Here is a 19,094-nt window from a genome sequence, read left to right as displayed (position 1 = left end):
TATGAGACAGTCGAGAATTTACGCCAGTGTCCTGTTATATTTTAGATAGCAAGGAGCAGATGGCTGAGTTTATTAAACTTCACCGAGACAGCGGTGACGCTAATCAGAAGGCTAGACCGTCCAATTCCACTGCCATTTACTTCCGGCCTACCCGACCTTCTGAGGACCCGGCCCACGTAGACCGCGAAGGCCGGGTCCTCAGGAGGATGCAGCCCATGAATTTGGACACGACCTATGTCTGTGAAGGTTCTCAGTCATCCAGGTCATTGTAGTCAAAGGAGCTTGCAAAGAAAAGCGGCTGGACTCCTTTATGTTGCTTGAAGACGTTTCACCTCTCATCCGAGAAGCTTCTTCAGTTCTAAGGTCAAATGGCGGAGAGTCCCAGATTTAAACCCAGTGGGAGTGTCCCTCTTTGGGGGGATACAGTGGGAGTGTCCCTCTTTGGGGGGATACTCCCACTGGGTTTAAATCTGGGACTCTCCGCCATTTGACCTTAGAACTGAAGAAGCTTCTCGGATGAGAGGTGAGACGTCTTCAAGCAACTTAAAGAAGTTCAGACGCTTTTCTTTGCAAGCTCCTTTGACCACAGGAGAGAAAGAGAGCCAGGGACAACAACGTCACATTAGAAAGGTATAGTGATCATCCACAACTATTTTCAGTTGCAGATGATAAAGGATTCAGAAAGTTTATTCATGCAGGCCTATATGACAGATAATGTGCATCTTCTTTTTGTTTTCATATTTTAATTTATATTTAATTGTGTTGTGGTTTGCAGTGTTTTGTGTTGTTTCATTTTAAATTTGTTTAAAAGGAAACAGCTGAAAATTTAAATAGTTAAAAGTTGAAATGTAAATAGTTGGTTTTTGTATTATATGATTTATTTATTACATTTTATGTGGAATAAATAAAAAAAAGTTTATTTACGTTGGCCCCTACAGACAAAGCAAAATCAAACAAAATCCAAAACACATACAAACGCCGAAGCACGTTCAAACTCCAAAACACGTAAAAGCTCCGAAGCACGTACAAACTCCAAAACACAACAGGATGTTAGGGGCAGTGTTGAGCTTTTGTTACCTAGTAAATGGAGTTTTGGAGTTTGTACGTGCTTTTTGGAGTTTGTACGTGCTTTGTCTCTAGGGGCATATTTATATATAAACGTATACAGATAAAACCACGTTGTTTTTTTTACATTAGTAATTCCTTTTGTGTATAATTTTATATTGTAATAATAAATTAATTAAAGCAACAAAACAATCTGAAGAGTCGGTTGGGAGCCAAAAGAGCCGGTTCTCTAAAAAGAGACAGAAATTCCATCACTACAGAGGCGTTTTTAGGTATGCGCAACATTGGCGGTTGTCCAGAGTGGGCGGCATCATGGCATCGGCAAAAAAAGTTGCTGGCACACTCGTGCCTGCTGCTTGCCACACAGGGAGGAGGGGGGCGGGGCGGCGAGGCATTCTCTGGCTGACTGGAGCGGCATCTAATAGCCAGCTCCCAAAATAAAACAAAATAAAAACAACCCAACAAACTAGGGCTGTCAACTGGCACACAATGACTCAAAATCCCTGAAATGTCTCTGGCAACGGATTTTGGGCAGTTTGTCCAAAATTTGTCCATTCTGCGCTCCAGATGGGTTGATTGCGTTAAAAAAAAATTATTAATCGTGATGACGGCGTTAGCCTGTTAATGTTGACAGCCTACAACAAACACAAAAACTGAAGACATCATGATATAGACTTGTAATTTGCACCGATGTGTTTTCTAAATTCTATCACACACTTATACTCGAAAAGTGAGCGCGAGAGCCCTCGGTGCGCATGCTTGCTGCTGCTTCTGTGCTGAAGTCTCACACACAACCTGTGGAAAGGGGAGGGGGCGGGCTGCTTCCAAATAGTGAACATTTCATTCATAACATTGTCAATCCAAGCCCATTATGTATTAATTATTTTCCTGGGTTGTGTGAAAGAAAAAAAACTATACAAGGTGTGGGTCTATTAGTCTGTTAGTCTATGTTGTGGGGTTCAGTGTTGATACTGGAGTCCAAAATTACTGATGGAAGATGGACAAGAAAAGGTCAAAGCCATCAGGTCCTCAGTTTAGAAAAAAGGCAGAGGGATTGTACACCCAGGGCACCAAACAAGCTAGGACTGCTACTGAGAGCACAGGTGTGAGGAGCTTTATGTTACAGTTTCTGTCAATCTGTAACCATCATCACAGTTTTCATTCAAGTCACACCCCTTTAATCCGATCAGTCTTTTTTTTTCACGATGGGTATATTATTAGTATCTTATCATTAAAACCCAGAAAAAACGAGTTTGAATATTCTTCTTCTTCTTCTTCATCTTCATCTTCTTCTTCTTATTATTACTATTATCTGTTTATTTATTTAATTTTAGATAATGTAAGTGTTGTGATTGAGAGAAACATGTTACCAGAGGTGGGAATTAACAAAGTACAAATACTTCTTTACTTTGGAGGATGTGTCCTCTTGACAGTGTACTTGACATATTTGACTGCTGGTATCATCTATGAAGCAATTTGTTTATCAGCTAGGAGCTAGTTAGCACAGCTGCATTTTAAATTTTGTTTAGTGAGTCAAAGGAGAAAGAACAGATGCTCAAAAGAGGAAGATTGTCAATGTTTTGCTGAACAAAAGAGTGAGTGGTTGTTTTTTTTTTGTAAAGGAGCGAAACTTTGTTACCACTTGTATGTTGAAATCTTCACTCCTAGTGTGTGTGTGTGTGTGTGTGTGTGTGTGTGTGTGTGTGTCTGTGAGTGAGGAATTCTCTTGTTTTATATTATCACTCCCTTTCATTCTATCTGTGAGGACCTGCGTCTAATGGGCTTCTCTCTTCTCTTTCATGCTTATCAACATTACAATTGTCTTTCTGTTATGTTACCAAGATTAAATCTGTTTAGGGCTCGTGGCATCCTAGTGGAAGACGATGGTGTGAGTAAATGTGTCCATTCTACTGACCTCTGACTGTGGTTGCTGTCCATGGTGCTGATCAAAAGCTGGAAAGAATCTACTGACAGTATTGATTATTGGTATGCATTATTTTACCAATACAGTGAGAAAGAGAGAGAGAGCAAGAGAGGGTGAGAAAGACTGTGAGAAGCTGTTTTTGCTTCAGGTGGAAAGGGCCCAAAAATAATGTCCCCGGCCAAATCACAGTTGTTACACTTGTGAAAGGGGGTCTTTTTAAAGAAAAAAGACCTCCTCCTATTGCAGTAAAAAAAAGTGCACCATAGTCAAAACATTTTAACAGCACTCTAGTTTTCATACAGTCATACTCATTCTGTACACTCGTACTCCCCGATACACCCACCCAACATAGCACCTTTAACACTGTGTGTGTGTGTGTTCATACACTCCTGTTTCACACATCCTGTCTACTGAAAGAGGGTGGCATGGAAATCAAATAGGGTGGCAAAATCAAAGCCATTTCTTCTATGCTGGTGTTACTGTGGGATCCCAGACTGGGATATTCTGTGTAAAACACGTGTTATGGGACATGTTTCATTAATATATGTATTCATTTTCAGTTTCTTTAAAAGAATAGAAATCCATATTACGTTGGAAAGCAGTGGGGGCAGAATGTTGGTGGTTGCTCCAGGGTTTCGGGGAGCAGTAAGGGAGCCCACCTTCCGCTGCTTCCTCAGACACGTACTGGAGAAAAACTGAGACGCATTGTGTCTTCATTACTCCGCTCTTCACCTGCTTTTTCAGGTAACATATTTATCACGGTTGTCTTCATCCTTGGGACCCGCCACATTAAATTCTGTAATATGTATAAGTCAGTACGTATGGTTAAAATACATCACATGCAGTAAGTATACGCATGTTTCATATAAACATAGTCTGTAACTATCTTATAGGCTTTAGCCTAAATAATTGGGCTAAATCAGAAAGTTTAACTATCTGTTGTCTTTTTTCCGTTTTGTCCCTGTTTCCAAAAGAACGAGGAGTAATCTCCAGTGAGCTGGCAGCATGGTGGTGCAGTGATTAGAACTGTTGCCTTACAGCAAGCAGGGCAGTTCAAGTCGATTCCACCACCTGGCTGGCTGTGGATTTTGCATGTTCCCCATGTGTTTGCGTGGGTTTTCTCTGGGTACCCTGGCTTGGGGTTAGGCTAATTGGTCATTCTAAAGTGTCCATAGGTGTGAATGTGAGGGCAAATGGTCTGTCTGTCTCCACGTGTTAGGCTCCAGTTTGAACTTTTACTATATTTCAGTTAAAGTGTTTTTATAAATTTGCATCACTGATTTGTGTCATGAAATTACCTTTCTGCCACAGCAACCAAAGTCTTTTTAATGACAAACCAGACTGCTGAAGCAGCAATGCCTCATAACTGGATATAAAACCTGTTTTTATTCTATCCTGTACTGTTGTCAATAGAAAAGTTAGGTAAATCTAACATTTGAAAATCATTCGAGAAAATGATACTAAAATTAATATTAATATAACTATATTAATTAATACTATTAATATAGTTATTTTTAGGGGTGAAATTTGGGGGTGACATACACACATACACTCGACACTCTCTGCGTCTCTCTCACACACACACGTCTCACAAGAAGATTGTTATTTAAGTATCTGTGCATTTTCTAGTACACACATATTGTATTATTCATAGGACTTTGTACAAAATATAAATGTCTTCCATGTGTTATATTGTGGTTTGATGTTTGCATATGTGGATGTTTTGTTTCTCATTTGGTTTGCTTCCCCCAGACTTGGGCTATTCCAGATGCTCACCTGAATGATAGAGAATAAAAAGAAGCCAGTTGCTGTTACAGGGGTTGGGTTCTTTGGTGTGTTTTGGTGGGTACACTCATGCTTTCATTAATAAAGATTACTAGATGATAAATATTTTTGCAGCCTCGTGCCATTTTGTTTGAACCTATACGTGACTGCTGGCCAAACTGATATAAATAGTAAGTGAAGTAAATAAACTGCCTGTGGCTTCTCAGGAAGTCCTGCATTTGGGTCCTGTTATTCACGCAAACCTGACAATAACACATCACCCTGTTTTATCCACAACTGTAAATTTTCGGAGACATCCTGTTACATTTACTGAGATCAGCAACAGACTTTCTGAATTCAAACCTCAATAAAAATGTGAAAATGACTCAGCTTTTTCTTTTTTTGTTTTTACAGCATTATGGACTATAAGTTAAAGCAATTAATGATGCAGTGAATGATGGTCAAAGGGTTGATCTTTACACAGAGCACGTCTGTCCCTTTATTAGCCCATTACAATTATTCCCCCATCACTTTAAAAAGGCAACAAAACATGCATGTAACATTTCTTCAGAGATGTAATTCAGTTTTAATTATATAGCGCCAAATCAACACAACAGTCACCTCAAGGTGCTTTATATTGTAAGGTAAATACACTAAGTAATACAGAAAAAAAAACCAACAATCAAATGATCCTCTTTGAGCAAGTACCTGGCAACAGTGGGAAATAAAGCTCCCTTTTAACAGGAAGAAACCTCTGGGAGATCAAGGCTCAGGAAGGGGCAGCCATTTGCCACAACTGGTTAAGGGAGAGGGGAGCAGGACAAAAGAAACACACTGTGGAAGAGAGACAAGTTAGTGTCACAATCTAAATGTTGAAGTTGGTCGACATTTTCAGATCAGACTTATGGTCTTTAAGCCAAATTTAAAATTTGTTTTGAATGTCCTTGGTGTAGTTATTGATGTCATTTCTTTTTATGACAATCTGTTCTTAAATTGTGTTTTATTTCTCACAAAAATGAAAAGATTATGGAAGAAAGTCGAGCCAAAGAACAGAGTTGGCTCTTAGACTTCGAGTATAGGAGGCCCTCAGCAGAACTTTTAAAGAGAATAAGAAACACAGAAAACCTTAGATAAGGAGGTGTGCTCTGTATGGAAGCCCGTTTCTGCCACTAAAAAATTTTTTTTAAAAAAAAGGATCTATAACTCAAAATTTCGACTTATTTTATCGAAACTTTGACTTATTAACTCAAAATTTTGAGAAAAGTAACTAGAAATTTCGAGTTAGCACTGCTAATCAGTAATCTACGTGAATGATGTCATTTCCTTGTATAACCTGAAGCTGAAGCCTTACAAATGCTACAGCTAAGCTACCGGTATTACATCCACTCATGAATGCACAGATTGCTGAGTATTTTCAGTGTGGCTTCAAAAATTATGAAATCCTTGTGTTATTAGCTGAATCACAAACAAAGAAATGAGAGACCAAACATAAATTTTCTAATTTTTTATGCTAAGTATTATTTGGAAAGTCATTACAAAACAGGCAGTTTTGGGAAATTCAGATTCAACTCAAACTACATGAGTAAGCAAACATGAATGAAGACTATGTGCTGTCTTAAGACGTTCAAGGATCAATCAGTGTCAATTAGCAGAATGAAAGTGTTTCATGGATAAAATTGTAACTCCTGCGAGAAAAACAGAATGACGTTCTGTATAGCTTTCATTTCAATTTGGCCATAAAAATATTACTTTTTAAAAAATAAAAGCTAGGATAGACTTTTTTGTTTAGAAGATGGTGTAAACATTTTAAATAGTTATTTTAAAAGTTTTGCTCTATTCACTCCAATTCACTGAGGACCATCTTGAAAATGTCCTGAACTGAAGCCATTTTCAGAACTAGAACAGGAAGGGAAAAGACTCTTCTTAGATTGGTTTTGGTGTTTCTGTGTGAAATCAGTAAAAGTATGAACATAATCGCCATCTAGTGGCAGAGAAAAGGAATTAAAACACTTTGCGAATGAGCTGCCACAGCAGTGGTCCAATCTTCTACTGTGTTAGGAGTATTCAGACAATTTTGACATACTTTTTTTCCACAATGGTAAAACCAATATTAGGTACATAATTCATGACAAATAAACATGTAAAAGGGGTTGATGATATAAAACAGCTCTGTATCGAAGGCAGTGTGGAGTAAGCAGACCTGCTTCTGTTCACTCTGAAGATGAAGCTACTTTAAGAAAACCCTCAGAGTCCCAGAGCTTCTTTCTTCACGCTGCAGCCCAGCAGGACATTTCCAGCATCCACACACTCTGACACACACGGTGCTAAAAACACAACACAGATATTAAAATAATGATTGTGGGAGGAAAGCTGTAGAATGAAACAGTTTTTTAAAGCTGTTATTTTATCTGTTACAATCATTGCTAGTACCATTGTGAGCACAGAGCCACGAGGCAGCCTTCATAGCCAGAAGCTCCCACTCGTCCTTTGCATCCATCTTGAAACCATGAAGCCAGATCAGAGCCAGAATGGTGGCCCACACTTCACTGCTGGCCTAATTCCCCAAATCAAAATCAATCAAATAAAACAGACAGAACACACATTTTACTTTCTACAACCAGTAATATTACATATGTTTGTGTACTTCTTTGTCACACGGGGTCACCAAGGTGGGCAGCTCTGCATATTTGATTTGGCAGATTATTACACTGGATGCTCTTCCTGATGAAATCCCAAACTGTGATGTCATAAATGCTCTAAAATAATGTGCTGAAATATTTTTACAACAACTGATGAAGAAAATAATACAAGGATTCACAGTGCTTATTGTCATGTGTCACAAGAGAAAAGGCATTTTTCTGTGCAATGAAATTCCTTCCACCCACAAATGTCGATTAATATATACAATAGAAATAGAACATATAATACAAATAGTACAAATAAAAAAATGAAGACAGAAAAGGAGACAAAATATGGAAATTTGAAACAGATGTGTGTAAAAGAGCTATAGCTTAATATGTTGGCTTAATATGTAAGATGACCAGACGTGCAAAAAAAATTTATTATTACTGTTCAAAATGGGTCAGCTGTTCAAGAGTCTGATGGCAGTGGGGAAGTTGTTGAGTCTGGATGTTCTGGATTTCACGCTTCTGAACCTGCAAGCATTTTCAGTTCATGGCAGTAGTGCTGCCATACCATGCAGTGATGCAGCTGGTCAGTGTGCTCTCCACAATGCAGCTGTAGAACCTGCTGAGGATCTTGGCCGACATACCAAATTTCCTCAGCCTTCTCAGGAAATACAGCCGCTGCTGAGCCTTCTTGACCAACTGTGTGGTGTTCAGTGTCCAGGTGAGGCCCTCAGAGATGTAGACGCCCAGGTACCTAAAGCTGCTCACCCTCTCCACCTCAAGGCCCCGGATAGACAGCGATGGGTGAGACCTCCTCTTCTTCCTCGTGTCCACTATCATCTCCTTTGTCTTGCCAGTGTTGAGGGTGAGGTTGTTGTCCTCACACCATGACACCAGACCGACCACCTCTCTCCTGTAAGTTGCCTCATCTCTTCCAGTGATGCGACCGACCACTGCAGAATTGTCCGCGAACTTCAAAATGATGTTATCCTTGTTGGATGTGACACAGTACAGGGTGTACAGGGTGTATAGGATGGGACTGAGGACGCCAGTATTTGTAATAATGCTGGCTGAAGTGCTGTTGCCGATCCTGATGGACTGCCAGCCTGCCAGTCAAAAATTTCTGCTGCTCTGCAGTTTCTGGATAATATCAGACGCTGGTGCATCTCAGTGGGTGGTTAGGAGTATGATTACCACCAGTGTTTTAGGCTACGTCCACACTAGCCCGGATAGATTTGCAGACTGCGTTTTCGTCCGAAAACGCTCCGCGTCCACTAGCGTTTTGAGTTGCTTTTACAGAGTTGCGCGTCGACATTGAAACGGCCCAAAGCGCTTACGTTCCAGTACTGCGTATGCGCAAAAGCGAGTGAGAATTAAAGAATTTGAAGAAAAGCTATCTGGAGCATGTACAAACTTATAATAATCTGTTTTAGGGCTGTCAAAATTGAGAGCAATCAAAACAACTGCTGTATAATGCCCTCCGCTATCTTTGTTTAATTGGTCACATGACTGCATCACATGACTAAAATGCGTCATCGCTTTAGAAAGTCTGCGTTTTTGAGTGTCCACACTGCGACGGGGCAGCTCCGTTTTGAAGTGTATACGTTTTCGAGAGCGTTTTCAAAATGCTGCATTTTTCCTTGAGGAAAACGCTGTCTCAGTGTGGACGGGAGACCAAAACGGAGAGAAAACAATGTGTTTTCAAACGAAAACGCATTAGTGTGGACGTAGCCTTAGCTTCTGATATGCAGATGTTTATTCTCAGGCTGTGAGGCAGGCCTACGTTTAGTTTGACTTCATTTTCTTTGTTTTATGGTGTATTTTTAATTATATCATGTGTTTTTGTTGAAATCATAGAATCAAATCTGTTTTATCTCACATTATCATTTTGTGTTAATATTTAAATTGACAGCAGTGCACCTTTTCAGGCTTTGACTTTTCCACCTCCTCGTTGGTCTGTCCCAGTGCAGCAGCCAGAGCTGGATCAAGCAGCCAGCAGCCAGACGCCTCCTGCAGGGAGACTAACTGCAGCAAAGGGTCTCTGGGTGGCTGCTCAGGCACAGCAGCTGGAAAATCTAAGATGCAATAAAAACAAAACCTGATTATGGTGCTAGATGACAAACAGAACTCTACATGATAACCATAAATTACATCTTAAAACTGTAATAATTACATAAGCGCTCCACAACAAAATCAAATGTTTACAACAGTTTGAACTTATTAAAGAAAACTAAAACTGGCAGCACCACACCATCACTTACTGTGGTTTTAATGAATACCATCTGAAGGCAATCAAGCTGATGAAATGAAAGCTTAATATGATGTAAAGTATGTGTTTCACATGTTTTACAGAGAAAATATATGGTTTCATATATTAAATTATTTTAATCTGATTTATTGGAATATAAGACTTAAAGATTATTCAACAGGAGAAAACTGGATCTCAATATCAAAGCAACTGAACTAAACATTGTTATACAGTCTCTTCCACTAAGCCTTAAACTTCCTTCATATCTACCAAGACAATGCATGCTTATTTTTTCTTATTTTATTCTAACCCAGCAAATTATAACTGATGGTGTTACAGACAATAAGAAAATAAGAATTTCCATCAGTTAACCTTTTGAAAAAACACTCCTGTTAATTAAAGCTAAATACATGCTCTCATTTTGTTTTTTACTTACATTTTCTTGACTGGCTTTCTTCTTCCATCATCGGGAATCCATCTGAATTGGTAAACACACACACAAAAAAACGTTTTTGAGTTCATTACAGAGAATTCCTCAGCAATAGTATCTGAATGCATGGATTTCTCAAAAACAGTCACATTCCAAGAAAAAAATCATAACCTTTTCATTTCTGATTTAATACTCATGGCCATTGGAGCAAATATAGGTTTGGAGTCTAACTTATTAAAGAAAAATAAAACTGGCAACACCCCAGCATCAGTTAAAGTGGTTTTAATGAATACTATCTGAAGGCAATCAAGCTGATGAAATGAAAGCTTGATACGATGTAAAGTATGTGTTTCACATGTTTTACTGGGAAAATGTATGGCCAATAAATACATACATAAATACACATAATCAGATTAATTTAATATGATTTATTGGAATATAAGACTAAAAGATTATTCAACAGGAGAAAACTGGGTCTCAATATCAAAGGAACTGAACTAAACATTCTCCAAAAAGTTGATTCTGTTCATCTGGACGTAGCGTTTTGTGGGAGAAACGTTTCGTCACCCATCCAAGTGACTCAGCTGAGACTGAAGAAGTCACTTCAGTCACGTTTCTCCCACAAAACGCTACGTCCAGAATCAACTTTTTAAAGATTTACTTCCCTGGATGATTGAGAATGCGCCAAGATGAACTAAACATTGTTATACAGTTACTTCCACTAAGCATTAAATTTCCTTCATATCTACTAAGACAATGCATGCTTATTTTTTTTTCTTACTTTATTCTAACCCAGCAAATTATAACTGATGGTGTCACACCCATTAAGAAAAAAATAATTTCTTTCAGTTGACCTTTTAAAAAAAAAAACACACATGTTAAAACTAAAATACATGCTCTCATTTTTTTTTTTAAACTTACCTTCCATTACCTTTTGTTTCCTCCCTTTCATGAAGAATCCTTTTTAATTGGTAAACACAAAGCAACACTTTTGAGGTAATTACACAGAATGCCTCAGCAATAGTATCTGAATGCATGAATTTCACAAAAACAGTCATATTCCAAGAAAAAAATCATAACCTTTTCACTTCCCGATTTAATACAATGTAAGAAATGTGCACTATTGTGCCCCTCTGCCCTTAGCATACACACTCCATGATAATATTCTTTTGGCTGTCAGAGACACAAACATTCCCCTGACATACATGTTGCTATGGACCACATTACCAGCTCCTACATGCAATAGCTCACATCATTTCCTCTGTGTTTAACAGTCTGTGTATTTACAGAAACTGTACAAAATATCACATTGATGAAAACTGGTTTTGCTGTATTTACTCTTTTTATTGCTTGTTTGCTGCTCTAACTGATGCATATGTATGGAGAAAAATGTGTTCAACAAAGGGTCGATCCACAAGCATAAACTGAGCTCCACAAGTGTGCACAATGACACATGAGGACTCACATGTGCATGTTCAGTCCACACACTGAACCACACCTAAAACTATTTTTTTCCAAATGCGTACATCCTAACCTGAATAAATACTGAGTTTAAGTTCAGTGAACAAATCAGATCACTTTGACTTTCAAAAACTGTCTCACTCATACATACACACAGGTATATATGCTCTGAGCATGTTCCTGTGCTGCCATGATTAGTGCCTCTGTGCTGTCTTTCAGATCAGGACATCTGGATGTCGGCCTCTTCCTCTATCTGCCGGTGGTACACACCGTTCAGGGGACTGTCCTTCTACAACGGCTCCTCCTCTTTCTTGGTTTTCTGCTGCCTGAGGTATTCAGTGAGCGCGTGGTCGGTTGTATTGGTGGATATTTGTTGTCTCATTCTGGGCTGTGGTACTGACACTCACCAGTCCCCGTCCTCCTTTCTTCCACTTAGCATACAGCCTCAGGGTGCTGATCTTAGGGTGAACCCTCCATGCATGGTCAGGAGTTTCCTTGTCTTGATGTCAGTGGCTTCTATCTCTTATTATCCCAGCCGGGTACCTGATCATGGGCAGGGCGTAAGTGATGATAGCCTGGATCTGTTCTTACTGTTCAGCTGACTCCTCAGGACCTGTCTGACCCTCTGCAGGTACTTGGTGGTTTCAGCTTTCCTAGCAGCCTCTCCACAGCTCTTAGGGTCCTGTTGATCTTGTACAGTTCTAGGCATTCCAGGATCTGAGTGTGGGGCTTGGTCAGCCAAGTCTTGCAGTCTCTATCAGTAGCTGGTGTTTTGTGCCTCTGGTATTGATGCTAATTCCTTTTTGTGCCCCGCTTATGTATTGAGCCATGTGCTTATTCATCTTTGCCGCTATGATGCCTGAACAGAAGCTTCCATGTGGTACTGATGCAGGTTATGTCCAGTAGTTGTATGGGCCCGGTCCCTTCTACAAACAGCTACACATTTACATAGATGTACAGATGTGTCATTTAGGTTTTACTTACCTGTTTCAATTTCCTCACACATCACCGCGGAGTCACACACTATAACGTAAAATAGAGTCAGTACATTTCATAATAATTTGTTAAGGAACACTAACTTACTGATTTGTTGATATACAAATACAAAACAATAGTATAAAAGTATGTAAATGTACATCACTGTCACCTTTCTAATCAGAATCTTGATTTCTTGTAACAAATATTTTAAAGTCAATGTCATTTATTGCTTTTGGATCGTCTGAACCTGACTCAGATATTCTGCTCTTAAATTTATCATCGTACTCTTTTTATTCACATTCATCTGTCTGACAAAAACAGATTAATATTTCATCTTAACATGTAATGTCTCCACATCATACTACGTTTCTGGCTTCCGAGAGTCTTACAGCAGGTTAGAATATTACTACAATATTTAAACTGTATTTAAATCTACATGTTGATAAACACCACCTATATTTAATCATTCAAGTTCAGACACATTGGCTCATTTAAAGGGTCTTTTTCATTGTTTTTACTCTTTTGTGCAGTAGAGAAGAAAATGGCTCTTTATGGAAGGAACTACATGATCACATATTTAATATATTACATTTCTAATTATTTAATAATTCAAAAAAGTTAGTTTCACAGGAAGGAATTGCAGCTTGATTATGACGCTAATATGGAAATGTTGGGAAAATTAGACATTTCATTTGCTGTTTAGATCAGTACGTTTATGGCTTCTGAGGTCATTATCATGACCTGCAACTTATCATAAATGGTAGTATAAATACAGCCAATTACAACAACTGGGAAAATAAATACTGCAGCAACTGTGCAGTGAATATTTGACATTTAACATTTCAAATACAAATATGTTGGTTTCTTTGTTTTTATTTTAGAAATGCACATGTGTGTAGATGTGTGTTGTCACTCAGCTTCTACTTACTAATCGTGGATGTAGCAGTCCTGACCGCTATGAAAAAAAAAAAAAGTCAGGTTGAGGGTGAACATATAAGAGAGAAATAAAACCTGGCATTACCACACCGTTGATCTTTAAAATGTATAAATCAACCTTAAACAGGTTGAGGTTATCAGGTGAAGTCTTCACTTTGGGACACAGCACATTACAAAGGCTGTCACAGCAAATACTGCAGCTATTTGCATACAGTATTCAAATGAATTCAAATAAAAATGTGTGTTGGTCTTTTTATTTTTATTCTTCAGAAATGCATATTTGTGTAGATGCATGTTTTTGCTCAGCTTTTACTCACCACAACCAAGTGGAGCCAAAAGAAACACTACGCAAAAAAATAAAAGAAAAAAAAAAATATCAGCCTGAATATTATTAGAGAAAAAGAAAAAGAAAACACTGTCGATCTTTAAAATGTATAAATCAACCTTAAACAGACTGAGGTTATCAGGTAAGTCTTCACTTTGGGACACAGCCCATTACAAAGGTTATCAAAGCTATTTGCATACAGTATTGTATATTTACCATTTCAAAAAAAGTTAAAAACAGAAATGTTTTTTTGGATATATATATATATTTTTTGAAATGCACAGATGTAAAATGATTTTTTTTTTAAAAGGTCCAGAGATTTAATGTCTTACTTTTTAACATTCATAGGCTGATATGCAAATATAACACAATACAAAAACACTGTTTAAAATATACTGTTTTTTTCTCCTGTCAATATCTTGAATAACTGTACCATATTTTTGCTACTGAATCTCATATTTTGCTTTAACCAACCTTTTTAAAAAAAAATTTGTACAACGTCTGGATCCTGTTAACTGACTCTGATAGTCTGCTCTTCTATTTATCATTGTACTCTTTTCATTCAAGTTCAGCTTTCTTCATCTTCAAACTGTGTTTGAGTATTTTAGTTTAAAAAAAAAAAAAAAACAACTCACGGGCTGTTGGAATATTTCTGCGCACAAGAGGTCCCTGAATCACTTCGCTGTTGTCTTTGTTGACAGCAATGAAGGCAGTGAACGAACTGCTCACTCCTGATTCGACACTGAGCTGCACCACCTTCTCCTTCACTCCATCTTGCTGTCCTCTGTGCTCTCTCTCCTCCATCTCCAGGGAGCGAATGAGAGTCTGAGCACCCAACCTGTGAACTGTTAGTCTGCAGGCAAGAAGGAAAACACACAGAATCATATGTCACATGTGATCAGAATCAGAATCAGAATCAGAATACTTTATTAATCCCGAAGGAAATTAGGGTTACAGCAGGCAGCACGCTAATGGCGCATGCGCACTTACAAAAGAACCTTCTGACCAACTTTACACAAACATCACATTGGGGAGACATGTCAGAAAGGTAGGCTGATAGGAAAAAAACAACGAAAATACATAACATGAGGTAAGAGGAGGAGAAAAAAAACTCCACTCAGACTGAGCTCCTAGTGGGAGAACAGTTTGATAACAGAAAAAACACCTCAGCACAAAAAGCACATGACTATCAACACACCATAGAAACACAAGACAAGCAACAGGGGCGGGTAAAGGGTAAGAGAGAGCCGGTGTAGACAGCGCATCCGGTCCTGCAGCATGTCTGCGCTGGTCCAGTCGACTGCCATCTTCCCCGGTAGGGCACAAGCATCGAAGGCGTTTGGAAAGGGAGGGGGGATCAGTGTGTGCATATCAGTGTGTGTGTGTGTGTGTGTGTGTCCAGAGTTCAGCTGAGACAGTGTCCTTCGCCCCGCCAGGCTAAGTAAACAGTCTTCCAGCCAACCCAGGTGGCCTTGTATGGAATGGGGGGAACAGTCTAAACACAGTCGTTATCAGGGAGTTTTATTCAGCTCCAGCCTTAAGGCTGCAGCTGGCGCCGAAGGGGTCTCCGCATGAAGTGATGATGGTTTTTACATATATTGCCAATAGCTAATTATGCTTAATACTGATCGAATATAATCAGGTATATTAAATGACTAATAAATTGTCTGTCTATGTATCAAAAGACCCCTCTGAGTGAAAAAAATCAGGGAACAGTTAACCCTGCCTGGGCTAGGGTTACTGGGCCCCCACCTGTTCTAGCAGGAAGGGGTCATCCCTGACTGCAAACCAGTGTACAAAGCAAGATACATAAGCAAGTTTGATGAGGAAGAACTGGTCTGGCCGGCACAGAGTCCTCAACTCAACCTGATCAATGACCAACCTCACAAATGTCCATTTAAAAGAATGACCAAAACAACCCAAATTATCTGTGTATCTGAGCCTCAGTCTCAGTCTAACTTTGCTTTTTTTTTGTGGGAATGGAGTCTCTGCCTTTGATTCTGACAAGTAACTGCAGCTAAAAAGCCAACACTGTCACTTCATTTGATCATAACAAGTGTAGAAAAGCTCAGACTGCAGCGTAGAAGTTGCTGAAAGGGAGGAAAGCTACAATAAGCTGGAAGTGAGTCAAACATTGATTGGTAGATTGTTAACAATATTGTATGCAATTGTTCAGGACCACTGAGTCACAGGGTTAAAGTCTACTCATTGTGAAAGAATTTCTGCAAGAACACAAAACTTTGCACAGGTGTTATGAGAAGTTTACATACACTCATCATGGGCATGAATTTGATGGTATTTCTGAGCTTTTAATGGTTTCTTTGGATTCTTGTTGTTCCAGGGTGGAATGATCCAAATTAGCTGGCTTATTCACATAGACTGTAATGCTTCTAATGTACAAAGAAATTATGTCATTCAGTTGTGTTGTGCATATGCATATTTTATATTGTAGTTACACTGTGTGTTAGGCACTTTATTGATATAAGGGCAATTGAGTCCAGCACTCCTTCAAAGGCAGATATAGGTAAACAGCACTAAAGAGCTTTACTATTCAAAAGGTGATTAGTGCTAATTTCTGAATATTTATTTTTTAATTTCACAATATGACAAAATAAAGGATGCTAAATACTTTTTAACATGATATTCTTAATAACAAAATTGAAAAAAATTTGGATTTTGTTATTATTTTCCTTGAGTATTTCTTCTTCAGTCACCTTTCTCACTCACTTTGTGTTAACAGACCTCTCTGGACAGAATCATACTTGTTATTATTCTCTGTCTCTCTTCCACAGCATGTCTTTATCCTGTCTTCCTCCTCTTACCCCAACCGGTCGCTGCAGATGGCCCCGCCCCTCCCTGAGCCTGGTTCTGCTGGAGGTTTCTTCCTGTTAAAAGGGAGTTTTTCTTTCCCACTGTGGCCAAAGTGCTTGCTCATAGGCGGTCATATGAGTGTTAGGTTTTTTTCTGTATGTATTACTGTAGAGTCTACCTTACAATATAAAGTGCCTTGAGGCAACGGTTGTTGTGATTTGGGGCTGTATCAACAAAACTGAATTGAATTGAAGAAAATGGTATTTCCTTTTCATGTGGCATTTCATGTGGCATTGAGCAAACATGACAAGTCATGCCACAAAAATAATCAGTACGTTGTCTCTTCAAAATACAACAAATACTAGAGTGTCCAGAAGGTCAAATGGAAAATTTTTTTTAAAAATGTGTCAGGAAGTGCTGTGTGGCAGGAAGGAGTTGGACCCAAAATGCAGGCTCTCAGACTCAAGGGGTGAACTCAAAATCACAGCTTTATTGGCTGGCAAGGAAGACGCATTAAAAAAAAAAACTACACTGGGAAATCTAAGTTCAAGGAAACACAGGGACAGAGTAACACACCGCAATGAGGGACGACGTAACACTGACACAGAGACACACAGGGCTTAAATACACTGGGGAATAACGAGGGAATGAGACACAGAAGAAGAGCAGAGCTGGGGGAAATCAGAACTGACGAGACAAGGAAACAAAGTAGGGCCGTATTCAGGGTCTGCAGCCTTAAAGGCCACATTTTAAGGCCGATTACGTCACAGTGGCGCGCCGAAGGCTGTCCCAATTCAAAGGCTGCTCGAAATGCATCCTTCATTTCCCTGAATTTTAAGGCTGTGGCAGTGTAGACTTCGTGGCCCAACATATCCCACAATTCATAGCGCGGCAGTCGGTGTGGATAATTTTGCCGCAGACGGCAGAAGCGGAGCGGCCGAAGAGTAAACTGTGAAAAGTAAGTACTGAATATTATGTCACTTATTTATGTGCAAATGTTTAATAATGAGGAACATTAAAACATTACTGTTGGCCACATGTCGCCATTAGCGATGTTTGTACGTTCAGCTTTTACTTGCTTTTAAAGCCTTTAAAATATAATAATACAATAGTCGACCTTAATCTTACAGAGAATGTGATGATTTTGTGGATAATTAAAGTCAGTCATATATCCACAAACACAACAAGCTGAAAGTCAGTGATGCTGCTCGGTTTGCAGTCCTGAATATCACGACACAAGCCGGATTCACTGCACTGTTAATGTTAGCTATGTTTTATTGCTGCCTCTGTTCGGTGGTGTCGAGCCAAACGGACTTTAACGTGTGTTTGAACGAGCTGACGGTTCACTCGTTAAGCTGAAAGAAAGATGCTTTAATCACAGGAGTCACACATGTGTCCACTGCACCATCTGGGAACTCTTCTTGTTTCGTAATAACACAAACACTAAATCCTCCTTCTCTTGTGCTGTTGTGTAGCAGTGTATACACCTGAGACTGTCACCTGTCTGTCCTGCACTCTCTCTCTGTTTCTTTCTCTCTGATTGTGGAATAAAAGTATGAACATGTATTTATAAATTACACTTGTGTTTGAATCCTGCAGCTTATCACACATTTGATTCCCATGTGTGACAACTGCAAGTGTCCAGAGTGAGGACAGACTGAGGGACCCACTGCTGCACATCATCTGTGAGGCTTTGCAGCCCTGATGATCCACCAGGACAAACTCAGCAGTGTGTGAGGAAGTGAAAATATGTTCTCCTTCATTTCTGTCAACCACACGTTTCCAGCTATCATGGTTGCTAGGCAACCTGGGCAGCGCGACGGAGGCTAGACCGTCCCATTTCACAAGCCTCGCACTTCCGGCCTTAGCGGTCTTTGAGTATGCGGCCCTTGAGGACCGTTGAGGCTGCGTACTTTAAGGCTGCAGACCCTGAATTGGGATACAGCCTAGGATACACTCACATGAGACACAGACCTTCAAAGTAAAACAGGAAGTATAACACTGAGGCGCGAACTTGACATGGTGGAGACAGAACAACTAAGAAACAGAGACATAACCATAAGGCAGAGGACTCTAAGAACCAAAAGACTAGAGATGATAAATAATACACAGAGTGAAATCCTGGAACACAAGAAACTAGACTCAAGGGAGCAACAAAAGACCAACCATGAGAACATAATTCACAATACAGAGTGACAAAAAACACAGGAAACTCAAAACATGCCAAGACACAGACCAAGAAACACGGACTTTACACCGAACAGAGGGGGCACAGAGAAACATGAGGGGCAAGGGATCAAAACTAGAAACCATAGAATAAATCACATGAGAACTCGACAAAATACTAAGAAAACTCACAAAGAACTAAAAACGCTGGGTCAGGAGACCCAGGACCCTGACAAAATGTTATTATTTGAAATGGAGTCACTTGGGTCTCACAAATTAAAAATATACATATATTCTATTTTGACAGGACAACCTACTGATATTTTTTGTTTTAGCAGTACAGCGTAGTTCAAAAGAGC

The 19,094-nt window shown here is 39.3% G+C and overlaps 2 protein-coding genes across 8 annotated transcripts in view; one reads left to right on the top strand and one right to left on the bottom strand.

Annotated features, from left to right (window-relative positions):
• The window catches only part of LOC120744937 (von Willebrand factor A domain-containing protein 5A-like), a 174,737-nt gene that overhangs the window by 58,854 nt on the left and 96,789 nt on the right, over positions 1-19,094 (top strand). The window lies entirely within an intron of this gene.
• The window catches only part of LOC120744941 (von Willebrand factor A domain-containing protein 5A-like), a 55,774-nt gene continuing 42,154 nt past the window's right edge, over positions 5,475-19,094 (bottom strand). The window contains exons 13-22 of one of the 5 annotated variants that reach the window (XM_040049530.1): positions 14,394-14,611; positions 13,751-13,777; positions 13,426-13,452; positions 12,504-12,542; positions 10,980-11,018; positions 10,065-10,106; positions 9,301-9,455; positions 7,184-7,307; positions 6,954-7,077; positions 5,475-5,587 (exon numbers count right to left, since the gene is read on the bottom strand). In XM_040049530.1, the coding sequence (XP_039905464.1) occupies positions 6,998-7,077; positions 7,184-7,307; positions 9,301-9,455; positions 10,065-10,106; positions 10,980-11,018; positions 12,504-12,542; positions 13,426-13,452; positions 13,751-13,777; positions 14,394-14,611 (751 nt within the window). In that variant the 3' untranslated portion in view covers positions 5,475-5,587; positions 6,954-6,997. Of the gene's footprint in view, positions 5,588-6,242; positions 7,078-7,183; positions 7,308-9,300; positions 9,456-10,064; positions 10,107-10,979; positions 11,019-12,503; positions 12,543-13,425; positions 13,453-13,750; positions 13,778-14,393; positions 14,612-19,094 lie in introns of those variants that run through there. The other 4 variants (XM_040049529.1, XM_040049532.1, XM_040049531.1 and 1 more) reach the window with 4 other exon arrangements.

This window comes from Simochromis diagramma, unplaced genomic scaffold (genome assembly GCF_900408965.1).
Source record: "Simochromis diagramma unplaced genomic scaffold, fSimDia1.1 OVJJ01000611.1, whole genome shotgun sequence".
Classification (NCBI taxonomy): Eukaryota; Metazoa; Chordata; class Actinopteri; order Cichliformes; family Cichlidae; genus Simochromis; species Simochromis diagramma.
Note: the sequence above shows the minus strand (reverse complement) of the source record. Positions and strands in the feature narration are given on the sequence as shown.